The sequence below is a fragment of the Neomonachus schauinslandi genome, chromosome 3 (assembly GCF_002201575.2).
Source record: "Neomonachus schauinslandi chromosome 3, ASM220157v2, whole genome shotgun sequence".
Taxonomy (NCBI): domain Eukaryota; kingdom Metazoa; phylum Chordata; class Mammalia; order Carnivora; family Phocidae; genus Neomonachus; species Neomonachus schauinslandi.
The window spans coordinates 165265917-165291517 of NC_058405.1; the positions used below are offsets into that span (position 1 = coordinate 165265917).

Below are 25601 nucleotides of genomic sequence, written 5' to 3' on the forward strand. Positions count from 1 at the left end.
AACCATATAAAATCAACTTTCTGTGACCTATTTTAGCAACTTCTTTGTACTGACTAATCTTGCTGAAGGGTGAATCATAAATTCAGCAAGAGACCATGTCCTGGTGACCTCACTTGTTCTAAGCCTGCAGGAATATTCCCACCTCTATTGGCTCCAAGGCTTTTCAGAAACATCATAATTGAAAAAGCAGTCATTTTAGTATAAGTCCCAAATTTGGCTTTTTTTTTTTTTTAAGTGAAAGATGGGGAAAAAGGGAATGGAAAGAGAGTAACATAAAACTCAAGATAAAGAAACTATACTGCCATGGTCTTTCTAGCTCTAAAGAAAATCTCTGCTTGAGACCTTCTCCTAAAGTACTTAGAACAAGAAGATAGAGGCATAGAAATGGTACCAGGTCACTAGAGAGTGAAACCAACTGAAACAAAAGCTAGTTGACCACTGCCCTTGCCAAGCACATGAAAATGTGAACACAGTCAGGGAGGGAAAAGGAAGTCAGGTTCGGCAGTCCATTGAGTTTCAGAGCTCCACAGCTAATACAAAGGATTTCTTTAAAAAAAAAAAAAGAAAGAAAAAAGATTTAAAAAATTGCAACCACAGCAGTTCACCCAAAAGTAGAGTAGGTTACAAGGCACACAGAAGTTCTTCAACCATACCCATATTTCCATGACGACTTTCCATTACCAATTTACTGATCTGACTATAGTTAATTAGCTCCCATACAACCAAGAAGCAGGGTCAGTTCAAATATATCCTAAAATGATACAATTTTAGATTTGGGAGGATCTTAGAGACAATTTAACCTGCTTCACTAGGTTTTTAAATCAAAAGCAACAGACGAGTCATTTTTCCAAACCCACACGGTGAGTCCTAATTGAGTGTTCTTTCCACACACCCCCACCTTCCTCTATCACGTGTATACGTTTATAGGTGTAAGTATGTGTGTATGTGTGATCTGTTTTTCATATTGATAACATACCTAGCATCCACATGTTCATATGACTTTCTATATTCTTACCTTAATTCATACTTACATTTGGATTATAATTCTATGATGTTAGGACCCTCTCTTCCGATCTCATGGGAAATTCCAGGCTGCCTATGGCTGTATTATTACTCACTGAACAAGAACAGGATGACAGTGATATAAAGGGGAAAGGGTTGGTCAAGAGCATGTCTGTACAGAACTCAGACTAGTGCCAGGACTAGCAATGATCTGTTCTGGCAGGAGCTAAGTTTAGGAACTTCCCCCAGGGCTAGCTCCCTGTCACACCTTGCTACAGGCTGCCCAGGGCATGGCAGGAAGGAAAAGAGCTGACCATGAGGAAGCTTTGTCTCCACTACCTGTCTTGAGAATTTTTAGAAACAACTGCCTCTGTTGTGAAGTGATGGATGTGCTAACTAACTAGACAGGGGGAATCCTTCCACAACGTACATGTATATCAAATCATTACAACATACACTTTAAATGCCTTCCAACTTTGTCAATTATACTTCAATAAAGCTGGGGGAGAAAAAACCTGTCTCTGTTTCCGTCTTGCCTTAGATCTAGTGCTTCCCAGTGATTTGTGACCTAACCTTTTCAACATCACTATCCCACGCTCAGATAGTGCAGACAGTCTTAACTGGGTTGGGTTCAAGCCACACTCCATCAACCTGGTAGGACCCACTGACTCTACCCTTCATCTACCTAGCACTGGCAACATTCCCTTGTAAGAAGCCTGTCCTGGGTCTATCTCTGCCTGAGGCAATAAAACTTATAGAATACATTCATTCATAGGCTTCTAAGTAAGACTGAGAAAGGCAGCCGAAAGATGGAACAAAACCCCAAAGCCCTCTTTCCATAGTAACAAATCCATGGCGTCAGTTCACTTAAGCTCTTCTGTACAGCCAGCATTCAAGGGTATGAAGGGCAAAGTTACAGTCCTCCTTTTGTGGGCTCACTGGTCCCCTAAAGAACGGTGGCCAGCTCAGCACTGTCCATGTATTTTAGTGAATATGTTAAATGCAAAAAACAATCCTTGTTTAGCTAGGCCGCTTTGTGTGTCTCAGTTTTTCCAGGCTTGGTGATCTCCTGAGGGATTAATTTTAGTTCGATGAACATCATCCAGGTCTGTCTCTTCCACACCACTTCTCACCCTCTACACCCACAGGGCCTGATTACTAATAAGGCTTTCAAAGTAGAGGGTTCTGGAGACTGAGAACTATTGGCTTCCAAGGTAAGGGTATAGCTCCAGCTTATACACGTGATAGAGGAAGGTAGGGGTGTGTGGAAAGAACACTCAATTAGGACTCACTGTGTGGGTTTGGAAAAATGACTCGTCTGTTGCGTTTGATTTAAAAACCTAGTGAAGCAGGTATTACTTAAGCTCTCTGTGCCTCAGGTTTCACCATCCCCAAAATGGGGTCAGTAAAAATATCTACATCACGGGAGTATTATATGAATTAAATAAGCTACTACTTGTAAGGAACTTAAAATACTCAGTGCACAGTATTTGTTACTGCCACCATTTTCCCCTCCTCTTCCCGCCTGGGCTCTCTCACCCCGAGGGCAAACACACTGGGTGCTCGGGTGTTGGCTCTGATAGTGACAAGTAGGCTGTTAGTCTGTTTGATGTATCTGCTCTCATACATCCCGAGCAAGAAGCTAGGAAAGAAATGACCTTCAAATCCAAAGCAATAATCTTTTTTAAAGAAACACTATCAGGGAACTGGGAAGAGTTGAGGAGTGATGCAGAATTACTTCAAAATTACTTCAAAATTGGGAGCCTGGGTGGCTCAGTCGTTAAGCGTCTGCCTTCAGCTCAGGTCATGATCCCAGGGTCCTGGGGACCCTGGGGACCCCACATCGGGCTCCCTGCTCGGCAGGAAGCCTGCTTCTCCCTCTCCCCCCATCCCCGCTTGTGTTCCTGCTTTCCCTATCTCTCTGTCAAATAAATAATTACAAAAAAATCTAAAAAAAAAAATTACTTCAAAATTACTTCAAATGATTGCCTTCAGAAAGACTAAAATGGCAAAGCCTAATTATCGCACGAGGCTTTGTGCTCACCAAGCAGCAGTCAGATTCTTCCAGAAAGGGGAATCCTAACTGTACCTAGGCAACCCGGGAGTCTCAGAGGTATCTGGATACCCCTCCAAGGCCAGGGCAACATGCTGCCAACACGAGGGGCCACTTTATAAGCCATATCTGTTTGATTTTCTCTTATCACAAGGCTAGTGCAGGGCAGCCTTTGAGATGAAAGCAAATCTTCATTTTTCACTGCTGCTAAAGAGCTTCACAGAGAGGATGTGCAAGGTATGAAATGCTAGATGATGGCGCGAGGCCCTCAGAAAAGAGGGTGGAGGTTTTTTTTTCTAGAAAGATGAAAACTGGCTAAAGAAGTTATTGTTGTTAATTTAGCAGCTTATCAGAATTACATTCATTTCACATTTTAAACAATTTTTTTGAGCATAAATTATGTTCAGAGCACCATGTTGAGAATGAAACAATGGGTAATAAACAGTCCCTTTCTCAGTGACCAGAAGATAGTAAACAGCTGATCACAAATCAGTGAGAGAGGGAATATATGGTTCACTTCCCACTAACAAACCCGTTCATAGTATGAGGAAGCACACTTCAGGAAGGCCAATTTAAGAAATACTTACTGTGAGGCCCTTTTATAAAAGTCTATGCGAGAGTAAAGTAGGAGTGATTGGAAGTGTCACTTTGATTCTCATTGATGAGTTTCAAATTCCTTTATTTTTATTTTTATTTTTTTTAAAGATTTTATTTACTTATTTAAAAGAGTGAGAGAGAGAGAGAGTAAGCACGAGTAGGGGGGAGGAACAGGGGGAGAGGGAGAAGAAGACCCCCTGCTGAGTAGGGAGCCCGAGGCGGGGCTCGATCCAGGATCCCCAAATCATAACCTAAGCCAAAGGCAGATGCTTAACCGACTGAGCCACCCAGGTGCCCCGATGAGTTTCAAATTTAATTAATAATAGTAATATTATTAAATGTTTAAGATATCTAAAAGAAAATGCTGTGGGAAATGAAGACATGGTTTGTCACACTTCACAGAATTCATGTGCACATGTACTGTGCATGAAGTATGAGGAAAAAGAGAAATTCAGGGCCCCACACCATGAGGTCTGAACCAACCTCTCCCACTTTTCCTTCCCACTAGCCTCCATGGGATCCTCTGCTCCCCCCTGCACCTCTCATCTTCTCACCTTGGTTCCAGCTGTAATCCTGACCGAGTGTCCTCTACCGCGACCCCCTTTCTGCATCTGAGTGTCTTTCCCGGTCCAGCTGAAACTCCATGAACTCTCATAAGCCCTTCCTAACAAACCCTGCACAGTGTCTTCTTCCTCTGTCCTCTCAGTCACTGTCACCTGCTCATTGAAATAAATCCCAACAATATAAAGTAAAACAAAAGCCCCCTCACAAATATTTCAGTTGACTTCTACTTCCTCTCACTTCTGGTGCCTTCTTGAGTGTTTGTTAGTGTCCGATCCCCTCGGCTTAAGTGAGACGTTCTTTAAGCCAAGGATGGTGTCTTTACACATCTTTAAACGCTTCCTAGCACAAGGCTATGCCCAGTGTGTGATCAGATGAACATCTACTGATGTGAACAAGCAGTATCAAACTCTGTACAAAGGCAAATACTACATGAATTATGAGACTATGCAGATTCTTACACACAAGATTAGAAAGGGAGAATTAACCACAGTCAACTTTTCACTCAGCACTTCTTATGAAGACACCAAGGCTGAGGCTTCAGGTAAAGCGTGAAAGCAAATGGAAGAGGGAGCTTAAGTAAGCAAAACTGGACAGGGATACTGGAGAGTACACTTCCCCTGAGGTAAATGTAAGACAGACAAAGGAAAGTCAACGATTGTTCAATAGCAGTCAGATATAAAAACATACCAGTATTCCCTTGAGCATCTTCGACCTTATTTGGTGAGGATGACAGAAAAGCTGGCCTGGTGAAATGAGGGCCCCGAAGACACGGTTGCTGCTGCAGAGGCATGGTTTGGAGGACTAGCCTCCAGTCCACATGGGTAATATCTGACCTTGACCGAGCATGGCCTGGCTTGAAAGTAGAGGTCTCATCTAATAAGTCATTGACAGAGCGAGGCCTGTCCCTCCGACGCGGACAGATGTTGAAAAAATTAAAGGTCGATGCTTCCTTTTGTTCCATCCACGAAAGATTATCTGGGGCTGTCCCCTTCTGAACCATAAACTGTTCTTTGGCAGGGAAGACATTTTGAGCTTTGGTTTCTAAGAGCCTGCTCTTACAGTGGTCCCAAATCAGGCCCCCCTTGCCCAGGGAGGCAACATTTCTGATAGCACCATTGTCTGTTATGTTAGTGAGGACCTCGTGCCCCACCAATTCAGGGACTTCCTGAATCCCATAAACCTCAGCTTGCTGCACAGCCTTTTCTAGCTTAGTATCAAAAGTACTAAAGAAATCCTCAGTAACTTCCAAGGCTGGGCTGATATCATCCACTTCCAAAGCTTCCATGTCACAGGCTCCAAGAGGCCTAAGGCTCCTCAGCTGGTTCAGGAAAGGGCTTCATGAACATTCATTCACCCAACAAAAAGAGGTGCGCTTCAGCAACTGAGTTCTGGAAACAACTGAAAGAAACCTTCATTCGACTGCCTAGAGCAGGCCAAGCACAAGGATAGTTGATGTTTTTTCAGTCATTAAGAGCATTTGCTAGTGCTACTGGCCATTAGCAGAGATGTGGGAAGACAAATGCTCCTTTGAGATCATTCTTCATTGAGATCTCTGTAAAGATAACAGGAAGTGCTTGTCAAAGCAATGCCATGCAATCCTTAATTTCCTGGAAGAAAAGAAACAGCACAACATTGACACGTGGTTCACTGTATTCTATAGTACATGAATCTGCCCAATGATTTCCCCATCTTTACACATCTTCTATGTAGACATGCCCCGAGGTGGACAACACCTACACAGAAGTTTCACTGTCAAGAGTACACATCACTACCGGCTTTAGTGCTAGAACCTACACAGAGCAGGGTGGAACCCTTGATAAGGGGAATTAAGGTCAACAGCTTTTACTCATACAGAAAAGCCTTTGAGAACAGTTGTGAAAAGACAGTCCTGGCAAATCTCTGTAAAATGTTGACCTAAAATAGTAAGCAGAGAGACTAGGATTCTGTGTCTGGGCCTACATCATAATCAATCTAAAAGTCACAAATGCATGAGTCCTTTCACAAACTTTGAAAGCGCTGATGGTCTGTCAGGCTAAGAAGCGCAAGGGGGAAGGACCCAGGGAGGCTCTGCCCTTTTATTAAACCCCAAAATTGGGTGCCTGGGTGGCTCAGTTGGTTAAGCGACTGCCTTCGGCTCAGGTCATGATCCTGGAGTCCCCGGATCGAGTCCCACATCGGGCTCCCTGCTCAGCAGGGGGTCTGCTTCTCCCTCTGCCCTCTTCCCTCTCGTGCTCTCTGTCTCTCATTCTCTCTCTCTCAAATAAATAAATAAAATCTTTAAAATAAATAAATAAATAAATAAATGAAATAAAAAATAAACCCCAAAATTACTCTGTTTGTGCTTCCCAGGCTTGGATTCTGTAATACCTACTGAATGCCTATGGACTTCAGAATTCCTCCAGTCAGCTTCAAAAAAAGGCTTCAGGCTCCCAACTCCCAGAGGTTTTGAGGACTGGCCGAGGAGTACAGGTCCAGCCTCAGGGCTGGGCAGAAAATACCCTTCATGAGCACTAACTCACTATCTCTGGGAAAGGCTAGATCTCCAAGGTCTAATTAGCACAGAACTTGACAGTGATGCTATCCAATATGGTAGACACCAGCCATATACGACTATTTCCATTTCAATTTATAATAATCAAATAAAGTTTCTCAGTCACCCTATTACATTTCATGTGCTCAACAGTCACATTCACCTTTGTATGTGTACCCAAAAAATGAACAGAAAAACAAAACCACCATGCAAGGGGGCTTTTGCCCTTACTTACAAGTACGTAAAATTAGGCAATTAGCAACAGCTCTGCATGTCCCTGCAAGGGTCATAGATGTGCTTTTTCTGTTAAAAACTGCATGATTTTATGGTTCATTAAAATCATTTTTAGCACTTAGGTCATTAACCATTACATTTAAATCAACAGTACCAATCCACATTGCTTAATATATGTAAATTAAACTAGTATATATAGACCTTTATTTTTTATTATTATTTTTTATTATGTTATGTTAATCACCATACTATAGCCCTTTATTTTAAAATGTGTCAAGAGGTTTGCAGTTCACAGCAACTCTGTGGTTAACCTCTTGTGAAGTGATAATGACTATGAATTTGTCTACATTTTATATTTTGGTATTACTATGTTAGCCCTTATGCAGTAAGGCACTGATTGACTTTTAGAGATAAACATCAGTTATAATAGCTGCAAACAGGGTTTCTCTTCCTGTGTTTACAGTTAAGCCCTAAGCCTCTTGAATTGTGCAACAGCGTTTCACTACTTCTCTAATTTTGAAACATGGGATTTTTAGTTTCATCTTCTACACCAGAGGTTATGAAAAAGAAATACATAATAAATCATGAAACTTTTAGTTCTTTCTTTACTAAAATTTCATATGAACATAATAAAGTCTAAGTGCTAAAAAAAGAAATAATGGGCACAAAATGGAGTCACTTGTGCGGAGCCCCACATCAGCAAATCGACTTATACCTAACCTCAGCCTCAGTACTTTCCGCCTTTCCCAGGAATGTGACCTTTAACCAGTAAATCTGGAATTACCTGATCAGCGCTACTGAGGTAATCTGCCCCATAGATTCCTGCCCTCCCCCCAAAGGAAGGTGACCTTGCTTCTACCCCTTCTGCCTGTAAAAGACTTCCATTTTGTAGAGCTTTCTATTTACTAGATGGGATGTCACCTGATTCATGAATTGCTGAATACAGCCAAACTTATCTTCAAGTTTACTCACTCAAATTTTGTTTTTTTTAACATAAGTTTCCCATTTTATAGACGAGGCACCAAGGTGCAGAGCAGTTAGTTATTCATCTAAGATTGCATTACTCATATTCCTTTCCTTACCCAGTGCTTAAAATTCAGTCTGTTATCATACTAGAAAGAGAGAGTAAATACCTTCAAAGTGATTCTTTCTTTCTTATTTTAAATCAAAATGTCTAGAAATATACTCTTTGTGCTCTCTGTTTAGGTATTCATAGGCTGGTTAGAAGCATACAACCATTGATGGCCATCACTGCTAGCTTGTGGAACACTGTTACCCCACACATCCTAAAACCATAGACTGTTAGACAAGGAAGGGAACTTTGAAGTCATCCTTCCAACTCCAACCTTTCACAGAAGGGGACACCGAGGCCAAGAGATTATGAGATCACACGGACACTTTTGTATGCATTAGGAAAGTCTTCAAAAGAAGGTGCCCTTTGAGTTGAGCTTAAGAAATTTAGAAGGTATTTGCCTGAATGGCTAGGAACAAATTAGAAAGAGTAAATTACTTTTTGATTAGCAAGAGATTTTCAAATTTATTATATGACTTTCCATAGGCAGTGTGGTGAGCAATATAGTGGAAAGGGTCTAAGCTCTAGAGTCAGTTCTGGTTCAACTCCCAATAGTCTCATATGAACTATGTGATTTGGGGCAAGATTTCCCTGACCCATACCCACTCCAACCCAAGTCCTTCTCTAGGCTAACCTGTCTTTCCCATTATAGGAATTCTGATTTTCACTATTTAGTGCTTTCCATTACCTCTGTTTGGAACTTACGCAGCTATTCCCCTTCCTTTCTGATAGAAATATGCATTTAGCCTTCTAATCATACCCTAAAAACCTCTACTCTTCTCTATGTGACCCAGTGTTTTCCTGTCTTCCTCTTCTTCCTCCACTCAGTCGCTCCGGTCTTTCAGTCCCACCGAGGTTTACCTTTTTGACTTCCAGTCCTGTCCACATTGCTGGAGGGGTTACTCCCTCTCTCTTTTGCCTATCTAATGCCAAATTATCCTTCAACCTAACATCAAGTGACAGACTTGTATTCTCTAAAGATGGCCATAACAAATTCTACCCCACATGCTTTTCTGCAATGAGATCTTGTTACTCCTCCATCAAGAGCTAACTTTATTTTTCCACTCCCTTGAATCTGGGCAGGACTTGTGATGTTTTGATCAATAGAGTGTGGCAGAAATGATGCTGTGCCCATTTGAGGTACAGCCCTTACCTGGCCTGGCAGCTTCCTCTTCCTATCTCTTGGAGCTCTGAGCTGTTATCTAGGAAGTAAGGCTATCTGCTAGAAAGAGAGGTCACGTTGCAACAGGGAGGCACCAGGCATGTGCGTGAAGAAGCCATCTTGGATGACAGCCAGTCAAGCTTGCAAAGGATTTCAGCCCCAGTCAGTATCTAACTGCAACTCACAGGAGATCCCAACTGAGAACTGTCCAGATGAACCTGGTAGCCCAGACCGGTGAGAGGCAATAAATTGTTTTAAGACACTAAGTTTGGGAGTATTTTGTCACACAGCAACCAATAATCAGGACTTGTCGCTTCCTCAGGGAAACACCCTCTGGTGTCCCACACTAGGTTAAATGTCCTTGTTTAAGTTTCCATGGCACTTGCATGTCTGTAAGTTACACACTTTACATTCGTAAATACCAGTTTCAGTGTCAATCAGCCCCTCTTAGGCAGCAACTGTGTCTATTTTGCTCACCCTTGGACCTCCAGAACACAGGTGCAGTTTAATAAATATTTTTTAAGTAAGTTAATGAATTATTTTTGAGTGGCTATCTTTAGGATTATTAACATTGTTTTCTTCTCCTCTTTTTCCTTTCTTGCCAGTACCTCTGACTTACCACCACTTACCACATGACTATCTCTAGCAATAAACAGTAAAAATAGCCACTGCTTTAAAAGTAAAAAAAAAAAAAAAAAAACTTAATGAATAAATAAATATATAAATAAATAAATTACTCTTTAGTGTAATAAATGAATTGACAGACCAGTGTGAGAGGTCCAGCTCTTTGCCTGTATTTCCACAGTACAAATTAAATAGCTAAAAAGCATTATTGAGAGTTACAGTGATTTATTCATTCCATAAATATTTACTGAAGCAGCTACTGAGTTCTAAGCATAGGTGTTACTACAGTGAACAAAACAGATACAACTCCTGCTCTTGTGGAATTTACATTACTACAAGAGTAGTGGAAATCTTACTGTATGCCAGGCACAGATCTAACTGCTTTCGCTGTCTTACCCTCATGGGTAAGGTGTGGCTGAGAAGGCCTCCTGAGAAGGAGGTGCATTCTTCCATACCCTGTGTCAATCTGATCCATCCCATCCCAAATCCCAGCCCTCTATGAAGTCTTTCCTGAGGACTCAGTCCTTTCAGGTCTCTTCCTTCCCTGAATGTCTAACCCATCACTGAACAAGTCAACTTTGTAAACCAGCTTTTTCCCCCCAATTAGACTATGAGCTTCTTGAGGGCAAGCCCCATCTTCACACCTGTGTCCCTGTTCCCACAAAACCAGAAAGGTCTTCCTGCCTCTTGCCTTCCTCCCTCTAATGCAGCCTCCACATCTCTTCTCTTAACCCTTCAGAGTCTCTCCAGTAGAACAAGAGTCAGCAAGCATGTTCTGTAAGGGGTAAGTAGCTTTGGCTTTAGGAGCCGTACAGTTACGTTGGCTACCACTCACCTCTACTGTTGTAGTGCAGAAGGCAGCCACAGACAATAGGGAAATGAATGGGCTTGTCTGTGTCTGGTAAAACTTTACTGACAAAATAGGCTGATAAACAGAACGTGGTATATATCTGTACAACAGAATAGAATTCAGCCTTAAAAAAGCAAGGAAATGGGACACCTGAGTGGCTCAGTTGGTTAAGCGTCTGCCTTCAGCTCAGGTCATGATCCCAGAGCCCAGGGATCGAGTCCTGGCATCTGGTTCCTTGCTACGTGGGGAGTCTGCTTCTCCCTCTGCCTCTGCTGCTCCCCCTGCTTGTGCTTGCTCTCTCTCTCTCTGAAAAATAAGTAAAATCTTTAAAAATAAATAAAACTAAAAAAAAAGAGGCAAGGAAATCCTGTCTGCTACCACATGAATGAACTGTGAGGACATCATGCCAAGTAAAATATGCCAGTCACAAAAATACAAATGCTACACAAACCAATGTAGATGAGGAATCAAATGTAGTCTAACTCATAGAAACGGAAAGTAGAATGGTGGTTTACCAGGGGCTCAGGGGCTGGCAAAGAAGGAGGTGGTGTTTAAGGGGTATAGATATTCAGATTTGCAAGATGAAAAAGTCCTCGAGATCTGTTTCACAGCAATGTGAATACACTTAACACTACCGACACATAAAAATGGCTAAGATGATAAATTTTGTATGTGTTTTTTACCACAACTTAAAACAACAAAAACAACAGGCAGAGAGTCAGATTTTCTTGCGCGCAGTAGTTTCCTTGGAGATCTAGTCCAGCAAGGAAGGACTGCAGCTCTGCCAATTACCAGCAATGGGACTTCAACAAGTCACTTCCCTCTTTAATTTCAGGTTTCTCGTTTGCAAAATCAGCAAACTAATAATACTTCTCTCTCAGGACAGGTGAGAGAATTAAATAAGACAATACGTGGCATGGTTCCTGGCACACAATAAGTGACCAATCGTGGCCTAAAAGCCCTTACCTCAATCTGCTCCACCATCCCTCCCCCATGAGCTCATACTCTCCCTACTGCCAACCCTCCCTGCCATCTGGCCACACTGGCTTCTGTGCAGATTCGCAAACTTGTAGGCATTCTCACCTCAGGGTCTTTGCACTGGCTCTTGCCTCAGAACCAACATGACCAACTCTCTCCTGACGTGATTGTTCATGTCACCTTTTCAAGGAAGCCTACCCTGACCATCCTATTTAAAATTATAACATACATCTTCACCCTGGACATCTGATTCCTTTTACTCTTTTTTTAAAACAAACTTATAATTTTAAAAGTTTTATATTTACAAAATTATTGCAATGATAGTACAGTGAGTCCCAACAAACCCCACAACCAGTTTCCTCCATGTGACACTTTACAGTTACACAGCACATTTGTCACAATTAATGAACCAGTATTAATACATTATTAACTAAACTTCATATGTTACTGGGCTTTCCTCAATTTTGTCTAATATCCTTTTTCTGTCCCAGGATTCTACCCAGGATACCACATGACATTTAATTGTCCTATCTCCTTAACCTCCTCTTGGCTGTGAGTTTCTCAGACTACTTGTTTTTTTTTTTTTTTAAGATTTTTTTTTTTTTATTTATTTATTTGACAGAGCACAAGTAGGCAGAGTGGCAGGCAGAGGGAAAGGGAGAAGCAGGCTCTCCGCCGAGCAGGGAGTCCGATGCGGGGCCCAACCCCAGGACCCTGACACCATGACCCGAGCCGAAGGCAGCCACTTAACCGACTGAGCCACCCAGGCGCCCCCTCAGACTACTTGTTTTTGATGACCTTGACAATTTTGAGGAGTATAGGCCAGGTGTTTTATAGATTGTCCCTCAACTGGGATTTGTTTGATGTTTTTCTCACGATTAGACTAGAGCTATATGTTTTGGGGGGGAAAAACCACAGAGGCGAAGTGCCATTCTCATCACATCATATCAAGGGTAGATACCTATCAACATGACTTACCGCTGTTTCTGTTAACCTTGATCACCTGGCTTGACCCTTTCTCCTTATGCAATTACCATTTTCTAAAGTACCACTTAATTTACTTATTTATTTAATGTTTAGTGTTTCTATCTAATAAAATATAAGCTCCTCAAGGGCAGGAATTTATGCTCACTTTGTTCACTAAGGTATCCCAAGTGCACAGAATAGCGTCTGACATGCTTAAAAAAAAAAAAGGGCGCTAAATATTCAGGTGTTGAATGAATGCACTGTTATTCCTTTGCATGACATTCATGGCCTTTCGTGACCTATGCACCTCTCCAATTTGTAGATTCTAACCAACATTCACCTTGCCGTTTTACTCCTCCATGCTTTGCTCCAAGTTGGGGAGCCGTTCCCAATTGCTCAGGCTCTCTCATAGCACCCTGGGTTTGCCACATTGCATTGAAATGATTAACAATCTCTATCCCATGTATCCCACTCCACACTCTAAGTGACTGGACGCCAGGCAGGGTGCCTTACTTAACCTCCTGTGTAATCTTTGTGTTTTCATCCTTTGGGGCTCCATTTTTCAACCTCATTCTTTTTAGAACTTCATCTTTTCCCTAGGATATATATGCCTCAAATTCACTACAATACCAGGATCTAATGCCAAGTTTAGTCTCTATAAGTAAACACCTCTTCCTAGCTTGCCTCATTTGGTTTTGAAATTAATTAATTAGAAATAACAACAGCATATTCAGACAGGTCAAAATATGTAGATTATGTTCCTTTGACAAAGTGAACTAAATAAAATGAGTGTGTAGGTGCAGTGTGGTTTGCCTCAGCACAAAACTGGAAATTAGAAGCTAATTAGAACTGTGTTCTAAATCTGGCTCAACCACACACACGTGCTGGGTGGCCTCTGGCAAACCATTTAACCTCTGGGTGCTTTACTCAGCTACCTGTATCCAATAAAGTCGCTAACATCAAATTGCTATGCCTGTGGATCATTCACTAGGTAGTTGTTCCAACATGCCTTTAAAAAATGTAAACTGTAATTATGCAGCACTCCACTGGACCTCACCCATTCAACAACCACATGCTCCTAGTCTATACCTTCAATGATGTGTCAGCCCAACAAAGGCAAAGTCAGCAACCAACTACTTATAATACACTACTTTTCAGCCAAACTCCATAATCTATAGATATTTTATCTTATTTTTAAACAAAATACCCTTTCTGTAAAAAGGGTTATTTCTCCTATTTAACAGACTGACAAACGGAGGTCCATTTGTCAGTGCAGTAATAAAAGCTCAACTGAAAGAATCCCCTGCATGCGTCAAAATGTAACAGGATGGAGAATCAGCGTATAGCTATTTTCTAACAAGGAAATCTGCTGTTTACATGCTCATTAGGCCAGGCTAATTAAGAGGATGAATATGGCAGTCCTCCCACACCGAGGCGGAAGCAGCTATGAGCAGTAATACCAGCCCAACCCACACAAAGGTGCCATGTTCTCCCAAGCTGGATGGTAAAAGTGCTGACTTCCTCCCCCTTGACTAAATGGCTTGTAATCAGAATTTAATGAGTGCTGAGAGGGTGTCTGAGGCCAGGGAGTCTTAGAAGCAGCTGGACTAGAGAGAAAAGGGCAATGCCAAAGACACCTAGGGTGAACCGTTTCTGCCAGTCCATTTTCAAACATGAGAATGAAGAGGGATCACCAGGACGGTCAGCATATGTGGCTCTCATGTGTTCTTCACTTTGGTTAAGGCTGCGGCTGACTGAAAATTTTCTAATATATATTTTATATATATTATATATATATATATCTAATTATCTATATATTTATATTATCTATCTATATATCTATATTATATATATCTAATTATCTATATATTTATATATCTATATTATCTATATATCTAATTATATAATGTCAAGAATCCACCACAGAAGGATCTGACCCTTGTAAAATATCTTTCTGGACAATGAGGCTACAAGAGATAATGATTTTTTCAGGTGCTTTGACATGACAACACCGTAGGCATGTGAATGGAGCACAGGCAAGCCACAAACAGCAGATAAGGACATGGTGTCACTGTGGACCTCATAAAGAGTTCAGGGGTCTTTCGGAGGAAAAGGATGGCGAGAAACACAGATGGAATCCCATTTCATAGGCCCAGAAGGAACATTAGAAGGCTACATTCTATACAAGTTTTAATAAATGAGAAATCTATTGCTACGTAACACATCAGGAGAATAAAAAAATATAAGTGGTAGAGTGTTTTCCCAGTTCTAAAAGCAATAAATATTCATAGAAACTCTGGAAAATACTGACAGATATGGCAAAGAAAATAAAAATCAGTCATGATCTCATAACTCAGAGAAAATAGATCAATAGTTAGGTGTGTTTTGTCCAGTACTGACTTGGAATCAGATTATATATATATAATGTGGGCACACTGTCTGTTTACATGTATGCTCAAAAAGCAAATAACACTAACCTTGAAAAACAAAAACAAAAACAAAAACAAGCAATGTCCCAGAATGTGCTGTGCCCACTTACACCTTCAACCTGGCACAAGGCTCCACTCGACTGAACCTCCCTTCTAGAGCTCTGCAGAGACTTCCTCAGTACACAACCACTAGTGTTCTTCCAAGTCCTGACCCTCCTTGACACTATTAACCAGCCCCTCCTCAAACATCTCTGCGGCCTCACAGACATCACACACTCTGACCTTTTCTCTCATTTCTACTGCCTCATTCTGGGTCTCCATCTTTCTCCTTTCCTTACTGGTCCCTTCACCAAATGTGGGCATTGTCTGAGCTCTCTTCTCTAACTCCAGCTACATATTCTCCTGAGGTCCATTTATCCATACTTGTCAATAATTACTTCTATGTTCATGCCTTCCAAATGTCCACTGTCGGTCTCAACCTCAGGCCTGACCTCTGGTCCTAGGTTCCCAACTATTCTTAAGACTTTTCTACCTGGCTTATCTCATGACAAAATTAAGCTCAATTTGTCTAAAACCACAATCAGTTATTCATTCAATAAATATTTGCTGAATGCTCACCATGGGCTGGGCACTGTTCTATGCACTGGGGGGACAGTAGCAAATAAAATCCTTCAATGAAGCTTCTGTTCACAACAAGGCCAACTTGCTCACCTGACACTCTAAACCTTTCACAACCTTGGCCTGGCTTGCCTGCCCAACTGCTCACTTCTCTTCCGTAATATACTCTTTTCCTCCAAACTGCAATGCTATCGCTCAAATTTTGTTCTCCCAACTCCAAAACCTTACTTAACACAGTTACCTCTGAGGTACCCTCTCTCCCCACCTCTACCTATGAAATTCTATCCACTCTATAAGATTCAATGCCACTTCTTCCACAAGCTTTCTTTAATCCCTGATCCTAAAACAGCCTGCTCTTTTCTTTAAATTTCCACAGGATGTCTTTGGTACTGTCCCCACAACATACATTGCATGCTGCCTGTTCTTTCTGAAATGATGACAATAATAATTATAATTTATCAAAAGCCCATACTGCGCCAGCTACACTGCTTGGTACTTTATATCCCTAAGCCTCGTGATATATAATGTATTATTACCTCCATTTTACAGACAGAAAATGGAGGCTCAAAGACAAATAATCTGTCTGAGGTCACACACCTACCCTACTGGACTTACAGCAACTTGAGAGTGGGGGTGATTTTAAACCATTTCATTTTTATAACCCCCACTGGGCCTAGAACTACGGCTAGTACACAATAGCTGCTCAGTAAATATTTGTTGAATGAACAACCGAATAAAGAGTAAGTTTTCAAAGCACTGACATCTGTAAATATAAATACCACCCTGATTTTCTGGCAAAAGTATATTTGAATTCATTATAAGCTCATTTAAGTAAAATCTGACAAAACATATGTTGACTTGAGCTTTTAAGATTTTTCTTAGTAGAGAAAGCTTCTACGCTATAGAAACCAGGTTTAAAAACAACATGGCAAGGGTCAGGCAGCCAAGACCTCACCTAGACCTTTTATAGAAGCAAAAGCACGTATGCAGCACTAGGGAATTGTTTTGTGAACCACTGCAAGTCAGTAGTTGGGCTGGTCTCATTTTCCACTGGCTTAGAGCTCAAGCTCTTTCTAATACCAGTAAAGAGATGTTCCCTTTGAAATACACCAGGCAATCAATTTAAAGCATTTTTCAGTACAGCTCTGTGCTTGCTTATTGTTTGCCACTTGCAAAATCATTGAGACATTTGATGCCCCAAGATGTTTTCCCAGAAACTAACCTAAATGTAAGCATGGCACTTCAAATCTCAGAACTGCTTTGCCATTGTAGGCAGTGATGTTACTATGCCCCTATGTCAACCACGGGACTGGAAAGCCAAGGCTCCTGATCAGGGACTCCCATTTCATAAAACCACCAGAGTTCCAATATGTCCCGCTTTTAGAAACCAAACAGACACAAACTTCAGTTATGTGTCTAAAAATACAGACTCAAATGTTTTCCACTTCCCTTTACCTCCACAGCAAGGAATAGAGATTAAAAAACAGCAATAATCGTGCCTCGGATAAACCTCATTGGTTATGAGACTGCCACGGCACAAAATATACCCACTCAAATTATCTAGGGCTGAGGTGAAGTAGGCGAAAACTTCCATCATAAAAATTGCATCTTGCTACAGTCAGCCTCCAACTGCAACAGGGAATAACTTCCTAGTCCACCCAGGTGCCATCTGAGCGAAGCCAGCTGGCACCAGCTGAATACATGACAGATCACAACAATGAAGGTAACAACCACCAGGGACGTTCACTGAGACCCCGCCATGCAAGCTATCCAAAAAGAACCAGGGAAGTAGCTTTAAAGATATCATCAATTCATATAACCATTTGGCTCTACTGAGAAGAATCATTTTCATATGCATGGCTTAGAGTACGGCTTATAAAGTGCTTGGTAAGCTTCTTGATAAAAACTAGTAGTAAACAGAGAGAGGTAAGAAAAAGTAGCAGGATTACTTTAAAGACGATGAAAGAGAAACCAAGATGACTCATCTCTTGTCAGTCAAAGGCCCTATGGGGAACAAAAAGAGGTTCCTGGAATCCCTGTCTAATCACTGAGCCAACCAAGTTCAATTTCCCTTTAAATCAACTTAAATCGCTTAGGGGCCCTGATGTTAGAAGAACCATAAACCGTAAGTAGATTGAATCCAACAATTCGCCACTCAGTTTTGAGTTTGTTCAATGGGACAGAGGTGTGGCAATGAGAACACAAATTTCTGAGACCAGAAAGGGTTAATGTCCCAGCACTGCCTTCTAAGCTGAGTGACTACAAGCAAGTCAGGCTGACTCAGGACTTCCGGGCCCTCCTTATCTGCAAAATGGAAATCCTGCCAATGCCTGCCCCCATCTACCTTAGGGAATTGTAAATCACAAATGCAGATAATGTATGTGAAAGCTCTTTGTAAAATCTAAAGCAATTACTATTCCTATTAGAAGCTAGCTGATTGCTAACCACACAAATTTATACTCAGCAAGCCTTTACAAGGATAGACCAAGTGCCCAAACACTGTAATAGAGGCTAGGGACACAAAACCAGAGCTGCCCTAGAAGCACGTAACAGCTGGTGGGGAAACATAAAACCAAGTGTAAACAGTGCCTTAACAGAAGTATCCCAAAGGTGTAATGGGAACATAAATAAGTAATCATTAATAATCAAGAGATAAAAAGAGTCATAATGACCAAACACAATTAAATGACCTAACAGTCCACACTGAGATGACTTCAGTTGGAAGAAACCAAAGACAAAGTAAACAAACAACCAAACAAAACCAATCATACCTGCTCTAGAAATGATGCTGCTTCTGGCATGAAGCGGTCAACCTTTGGTAAGAGCTTCAAAGGCTCCACCAAAGGGTAAACTCAAAGTAAACGAACAATGGCACAAATGTAAGGCATCAATGCAGAGAGCTCTTCACAAGCTGCCCAAGTCTTTCTGACCCATAGAAACATCACTGGCCAACAGAAAGCCTCTGCTGCATGGCTGGGATATCATGGGAAATGAATAAATGCCTCACTTCCTGTTGACTTTAATTCCTTAGGTCACTGCAGCTGATTAGCAGAAGGGAAAATACTTACAACTTTAACCTTCAAAACAACAATCAGCTTATGGGTTAGCACATACTCACAAAACCATTTCCCATGGGCACGTAGGGTGAATGTACATTAGAAGTAATTAAATGATTTTTTTTTTCGTTCTCTGCTGCAACTGAACCTGTTAAAAAGTGAGCCTTGGGTCTTTGTTTAATGGCATCCTGAGAGTATCGGACCCATGATAAGATCTAAGCAAAAGGTGACTCCTTATTTGAAAGGACAGACATACTCAGTGATGAGGAACTGCATCCATGACCCCTTCCTCCCTTTTTTACTTAATCTGTGACAACAACCTTGACTACCAAGCAGCCTCTTACAATTCTGTCAGGAAATAAGCAAGGCTGGCAGAGGCAGACAAAACAGCCTATGACCTTCAAAGATAATGACAAGGTACGGTAAAATAATAGGATGAGTCTTTGTTATTTTACTATGTACAACATGAAGGTCAGAAAAATCTCTGTCCATCAAACAGAACAAAGGAAAAGTTTACAAAATATGAAGGAGAAGAACAGTAGGAACTATATTTTCATCTCCATTTCTGGATTTAAATTTCTTTTATTATGGACTATATTCACGAGTATGGAATGGATTTTTAGAAAACAGTGCAACAGCATGTAAACATTCTGGAGTTGTGATTGGTGCATATTTCTTTAACTTTTTTTAAAAAGATTATTTGAGAGAGAGAAAACAAAGAGGGGTGAGGGGCAGAGGGAGAGGGACAAGCAGACTCCCCGCTGGGTGTGTAGCTCAATCCCAGGAGCCTGGGATCATGACCTGAGCCAAAGGCAGACACTTAACCGACTGAGCCACCTGGGCACCACTCTTTAGCTCTTTTGATTTGACATTAAGATGATAGGCGTATGATTACTGGGACTCAAACAGCTGCTCATCATCCAAGACTACCACTACTAAACTCATTAAAAATGTCCCACAAAGGGCTCATTCATTGTAGACGGACACATTTAAATATGGAATGATGTATTTAATAAAATATTTAAAAACAAAATAAAGACAGTTCTTATAGTTCCTAAGCCAAGACCAAGGTTAAGAAGTCATAGCTAATATTTTTGAGTACTTACTAAGGGCAGTCATTATTTAAGCCCTTTATCTGCATCATGTTGTTAAATCCTCACAACAACCCTATCGGAGAGCTGCTATTATTACCGCTTTACAGAAAAGGAAACTCAGATTTAAACAGACCAAGTTATGTGTCCAAAGTAATACGGCCAGTGAGTGGAAGTAAGACTCTAAAATGCACATACAGCCCTGTATGGCATTTAATAGCAAATTAATTACCCTGAGATAAGAGAGCTAAAATTTTACATACATGGTGCTTTGAATTTTAGTGTCAAACATCAGCAACTTTAAATTGTTTATTATTAATAATTAATAATAATTATTTAAACTATTTATTTTTAAATCTTTGTTAACCCCACAACTCAGAAAGTTAAATGCTAATTATCATCTTTATACCCAGGGAAATAGTTTATACCTAATTTATTCAAAAAATCATGTCTGTAATACTTCTGTGTCATTGTAAGTTCTCTGAGGGAACAGTGGATGAGAGGTCCCTGAACAAACAGAGTAAAAGGCTGTTCTCTAACTAAATAGCTAACCTCAATTCTCTTAGTGACCTTGAACACATTACTTTGAATGTCTGCAAGAGTATAATAACTGTGACTTCATTTAGGCCAAATAAGTGCTTTTGCAAATGTTGACATAGTCCTAATTGCCCAAACCTTTTACTAATGTTTCCCTAAGACATCATTTTTCATTCAGCCAATAAATAGAAACACTTGTAAAAAATGTTTACTTAAAAAAAAACCCTGCTAATAAGTGTTTCTGTCAAAAGGATTAAAGAAATATTTTCAAATTAAATGTGACTATAGATAATTCTAACATATTTTAACTATTAAGGCATACCCAAATAAAGTGCCTCCTTCTTTTGGGGGTGGAATAGGGGTAAGAATATCATTGTACATGGGGCTCAATCAAAGTAACAAAGTTGACCCTCAACCTTCAGTGTTGTTTCTTAAGTCTACTGAAAGATGATATGGCACACTACCAGGAATCCACAGACATCATATCTAACATTTCAGTGAAGGACAATCACTTTGGGACCATAAAACCTAGAACTGGAAGACCTCAGTTTCAACATTCTATGCACAACGACCAGAGGTGTGATTCTGGGCAAGCCATGTGAACCTGAATTCCAGTTACCTTGATGCAGGTCAAATAAGGATATCTGTCCAACCCTCTTCAAAAATTTTCTTGGAGAGCAAGTCAAATGACATAATGCAGTGCTTTGTGAACTCCAAAATACAGGATACAGGACGCAGACAGGGGCTGTGTGGTGCCAGGGAAAGGGTCCGCATTCTCCTTGATCTCCTCTCATTATAAACCAACGAACTGGTACAGAGGAGTGACAGCAATCAGTTCAGGAAATTCTGGGATAGGTTTTAATCTACTCAAGGAATGCCTGCACTGTTCAAGGCAGCGAGAGTTACTGTGTTTTCTGCTTTTCTGGTGGTCTTGGGGTGGGGAGATTCAATAGTGCAAGTGCATGATGATTCAAAAGGAGTATCTCTCCTCAAAGAAGAAAAACCAAGTAAGTAAAACCCTCCCTTGCCCTCCAAGTTCCCCTACAGCTAAAATATGTTCTCCTCCTACCTTTTAATTCCAAGTTTCTAGGAGATACTTGCTCTTTATGCTTTCTGACTCTACTTCTCCCCACCCATTCATTCCCTGCCCCGCGCCGAGGCAATCTGGTTCTGCCCTAGCTGAAACTGCAGAGGCAAAGGTCATCAACAATTTCCCTGTTGCTAAACCCAGGAGACTTTTCACACACGTTGGACCTGACCCCTCAGCAGTAACTGACCTATTGAACGCCCACTTTGCATTGCTCTCAAGAACACACCGATGCAGCCTCTTCTGATGTTTCTCCTTTATCTCAGGATGCTCAGTTCAGTCCTCACTATGAGCTCCCCTTCTTATGCTCATATCATAAATACAGGTATTCCTCCATTTTCCCCATAACCCTCTTATTAGTTCCTCTTCTATCGGAGTGATCTTCATTTCTGTGGCTTCAGCTGCAGTCCATGTGGTGGATGAGGACCAGATTACTCCCCTGAGCTCTAGACCCACAAATGCAACTGCCATTTGGATGTCCCCTAACTCCTAAATGTGCACAAACCCAGCTCCTCATCTTATCCTCAACCTGGTATTGTCCATACAGTGAAGGACACCATCATCTGCCCCAGAAAGTGAACAGCACCCTTGACCCGTCTGTCTCCTTCACCCATAATCACTCCAAAGAGCAAGTCATATTAATTCTACCTCTACCACATCCTTCATATCTACCCATTCCTCTCTTTATTGTCTTAGTTCAGACACCACCACCCAGTCTTCTTCCCTTCAGTCTTGCCCTCCTCTAATCCAGTCACCACACTGCAACGGAAGTGGGCTTTCTGAAATTAAAACCCTGGTGTCTTCTGGAAAAACCATACACTCCTTAACATTGCCTGTAAGAGCTCATGGCCACTCACTTTCCTGGGCTCATCTCTTGAATCTCCCTCTTCAACCTCCATCCCACAACACACAGGGACACAACTTGGCTAATTTTAATTCAGCCTTTGGTATTATTAATTCAGCTGAAGTATCACTTCTTCCCTGACCTCCCACGTCCATTTTAGTCATACCTCTTATGTGTTCCCATAGCATCCTGATCTCAGTTATAATGCCTTTCATGCTGTGTAAATTGGCCTGTTTACTTGTCTGTCTCCCCCACTAAACCATAACTTTCATGAAGGCAGAGACTGTGCCTGTTTTATTCAAAGTTGTGCTCCTGGCTCCAAGTACAAGAGCTATGTGTCACGGTACAAAACAAGTGCTCAACTCTTACTTGTTCAGTCAAATAATCAATGAATCCCTGAGGGTAGAAGAGAAGTTGTTCTGGAAAAGCTAAAGTGCTGACTCAAATGAATCAAGAACACGTGGGAAAATATCATTTAGTCAATTTCCTGGAGCATGAAAACTGCTGGTTACCTTTCTGATGTTTTCTAACATGTTCCCTGTTCTGTGACTGAAACCTACGTTTACAATCACATATACAAGCCACAAAGTAAAGTGGATATTTAGCAATTTCCCCATTAGATAAATGTTCACGAGTAAACTGGGATAACGCAGAACCAGGCAGCTTTAGTTTGTACTGAATTATAAACTGGTTACACTAATCAAGGTAACTGGACAAACAAATCTCTACCGTACTCACAAACATGGCATATAATCGGAGAATCCAATTTGAAACACATAACTCAAATTAACAGTTAATGTGTATGAAAAAGAAACAAAATGTTAATGAAAATAACATGCCTGACATCTCAATACAATGGCTTCAATATTTTAACGTTAGTTTTTGCTCATAACTCATGTTGCCATCAAGACTAATTACATCCACAGACCAAATATAGTCTTTACCTTATTGTCAGTATGAAGGTAAATTATGTGGGCTTTTTATTGTCTGTCTGGTAATATCCACAGTAGCCAATGAAGGAGAGCATACACAAGGCATGAAATTTACTACTGGTGGTCATTTTTATCATAGTGGCACTCAGTACTCAGTTCTCAGAATTATTTAGCTTGCACTAGAAGTTCTAAGCTAGAATACGGTTCAGCTACTTATGAACCAAATACAAAATCACTTTAAAAGAAAAAGGATGGGCGCCTGGGTGGCTCAGTTGGTTAAGTGACTGCCTTCGGCTCAGGTCATGATCCTGGAGTCCCTGGATCGAGTCCCACATCGGGCTCCCTGCTCAGCGGGGAGTCTGCTTCTCCCTCTGACCCTCCCCCCTCTCATGTGCTCTCTCTCATTCTCTCTCAAATAAATAAATAAAATCTTTAAAAAAAAAATTTTAAAAAATAAAGAAAGAAAAGAAAAAGGATGAAGAAAAAAGCAATTCCTTGCTAGACATCCTTCCACATGGTTTCTTCTAAGGGATTAACATTCCCCATGAAGAAAATCACCATCTGGCTAGTGCCAATGGAGCAATAGACAGTTTCTGGACATTTCTCGTAGGTGTGTGAGAATAGAGCAAAATGAAAATAGGAAAGGGAACCAGTGGGGAAAATGAAAGAGTATCAGTGCCCTGCTGCTCCTGGAAACTGTCTAGAGATGGAGAGTCCTAAAAAATCTGCCCAAATGATTTAATCTTTTCCAGGTTCCTATTAAAATCAGGTCTTCTGAAACAAGTAATTAAAGTAGTACCCATCTACCTACCTGCTTCTTAAATATGTAAATGTATAGCTTGGCTTCAAGTATTGTGGAAAGGCTGCATACATGATTAAACTGGAATAGAGAATGTCAAGTATCTGATAAATATTCAATGAATATTAGCATTGGGTGTTTTGTAACGCAGATGTTACCGGCCTGGGTCCAGCTTGGTTCTCCTAGCCAGAACATGCAGATGTCTTTCTTTTTGCAAATGGTTACATATCCATCACAGTTCTTTGTTTTCCACTTGTATAATTAACCTGGGTCTAGAGCCTAAAGCCTAAAATCCATCAATGTATGAGAAAACAAAGCTACATTAAGCATTTGTGAACATTAACTGTAAAAATATTCCTAAGTTCCTTTGGATCGATTGCTAGAAGTATTAGGTCAAGTGGTAGGAGCATTAGTGAGGCTGTTCATACATTCAGCCAACGAGCTTTTCAGAAAGGTTATACCATTTGCTCACCCCTCACAGCATTTGAGAGTATCTGCTCCACTGCGCACTAATTAATGTGAAGAACTGAAATTGTTAACAATCTATGTAAATTTAAGAGCTGGAAAAATGGGGACCTGCTGTTGTTCCAATCCTCATTTCTTTGATTAATGAAAAGAGAATGTATTTTCATATGTCTATTAGTCACTTAATTTTCTCTTCTATGGATAGTCTGTTCCTGTCTTTTGCCCACTTCTCTGCTGGAGTCTGTATTAGTTTTCTATTGCTATATAACAGATTTCCCCAAACTCCGTAGCTTAAAGCAACACCTATTTCTTATTTCACAATTCTGAAGGTCAGAAGTCCGGGTGAGCTTGACAGGGTTTCCTGTTCAGGGTCTCTCTCAAGAGACCAAAATCAAGGTGTTGTTGGCCAGGCTGGACTCTTATCTAAAGGCTCTGGTGAAGAATCCAGTTCTAAGCTCATTCAGGTTGTTGGCATAGTCCAGTTCCTAGGTTGTGTCCCAAGTCTGAGGTTCCAGTTTCCATGCTAGGCCACCCCCAGAATTCTAGGCATCCTGCATTCTTCAAGGCTCCTCCATTCCTTCTCAAGTGTTGCCTCCACCTTCAAAGTATCAACAGTATGTTGTTCCTCCTCAAGCTTCAAATCATTTGGATTTCCCCAGCCAGAGAAAGCTCTCCACTTTTATGGGCTCCTGTGATTAGATTAGGACTACTCAGGTATTTCCCCCATTTTAAATTCAACTGTGTCCTGTAACACAATATAGTCAAGAGTGGTAATTCATCATCTTTACAGGTTGCACGGATTAGGGCATGCAATCTTGGTCGAGGGGCATTTTTAAAATGCTGCCTGCCATTTCTTACCATTTGTTCATGCTCTTGATAAAGCTCAATTGCATGAATTTACCAGATAAATGAACCTTACTGATGACTGTAAGAAGCTGCATTTTCACAATGGCAAAGGCAACTGTGGATGGGGCTACTGTGTGCTAATAAGAATTTTGAGGGGCATCTGCGTGGCCGAGTCAGTTAAGCCTTGATTCTGGCTCAGGTCATGATTTCAGGGTTGTGAGATTGAGCCCCGCATTGTGCTGGGCATGGAGCCTGCTTAAGATTC

The 25601-nt window shown here is 41.0% G+C and overlaps 1 protein-coding gene across 3 annotated transcripts in view; it reads right to left on the reverse strand.

The window, feature by feature from the left end:
* The window catches only part of PLEKHM3 (pleckstrin homology domain containing M3), a 153761-nt gene extending 148206 nt beyond the window's left edge, over positions 1–5555 (reverse strand). For all 3 annotated transcript variants that reach the window (XM_021702781.1, XM_021702780.2, XM_044913708.1), the window contains exon 1: positions 4904–5555. In XM_021702781.1, coding sequence (XP_021558456.1) covers positions 4904–5501 — 598 coding nt within the window. In that variant the 5' untranslated portion in view covers positions 5502–5555. The remainder of the gene's footprint in view (positions 1–4903) is intronic.
* Between the last annotated feature and the right edge of the window lie 20046 nt (positions 5556–25601).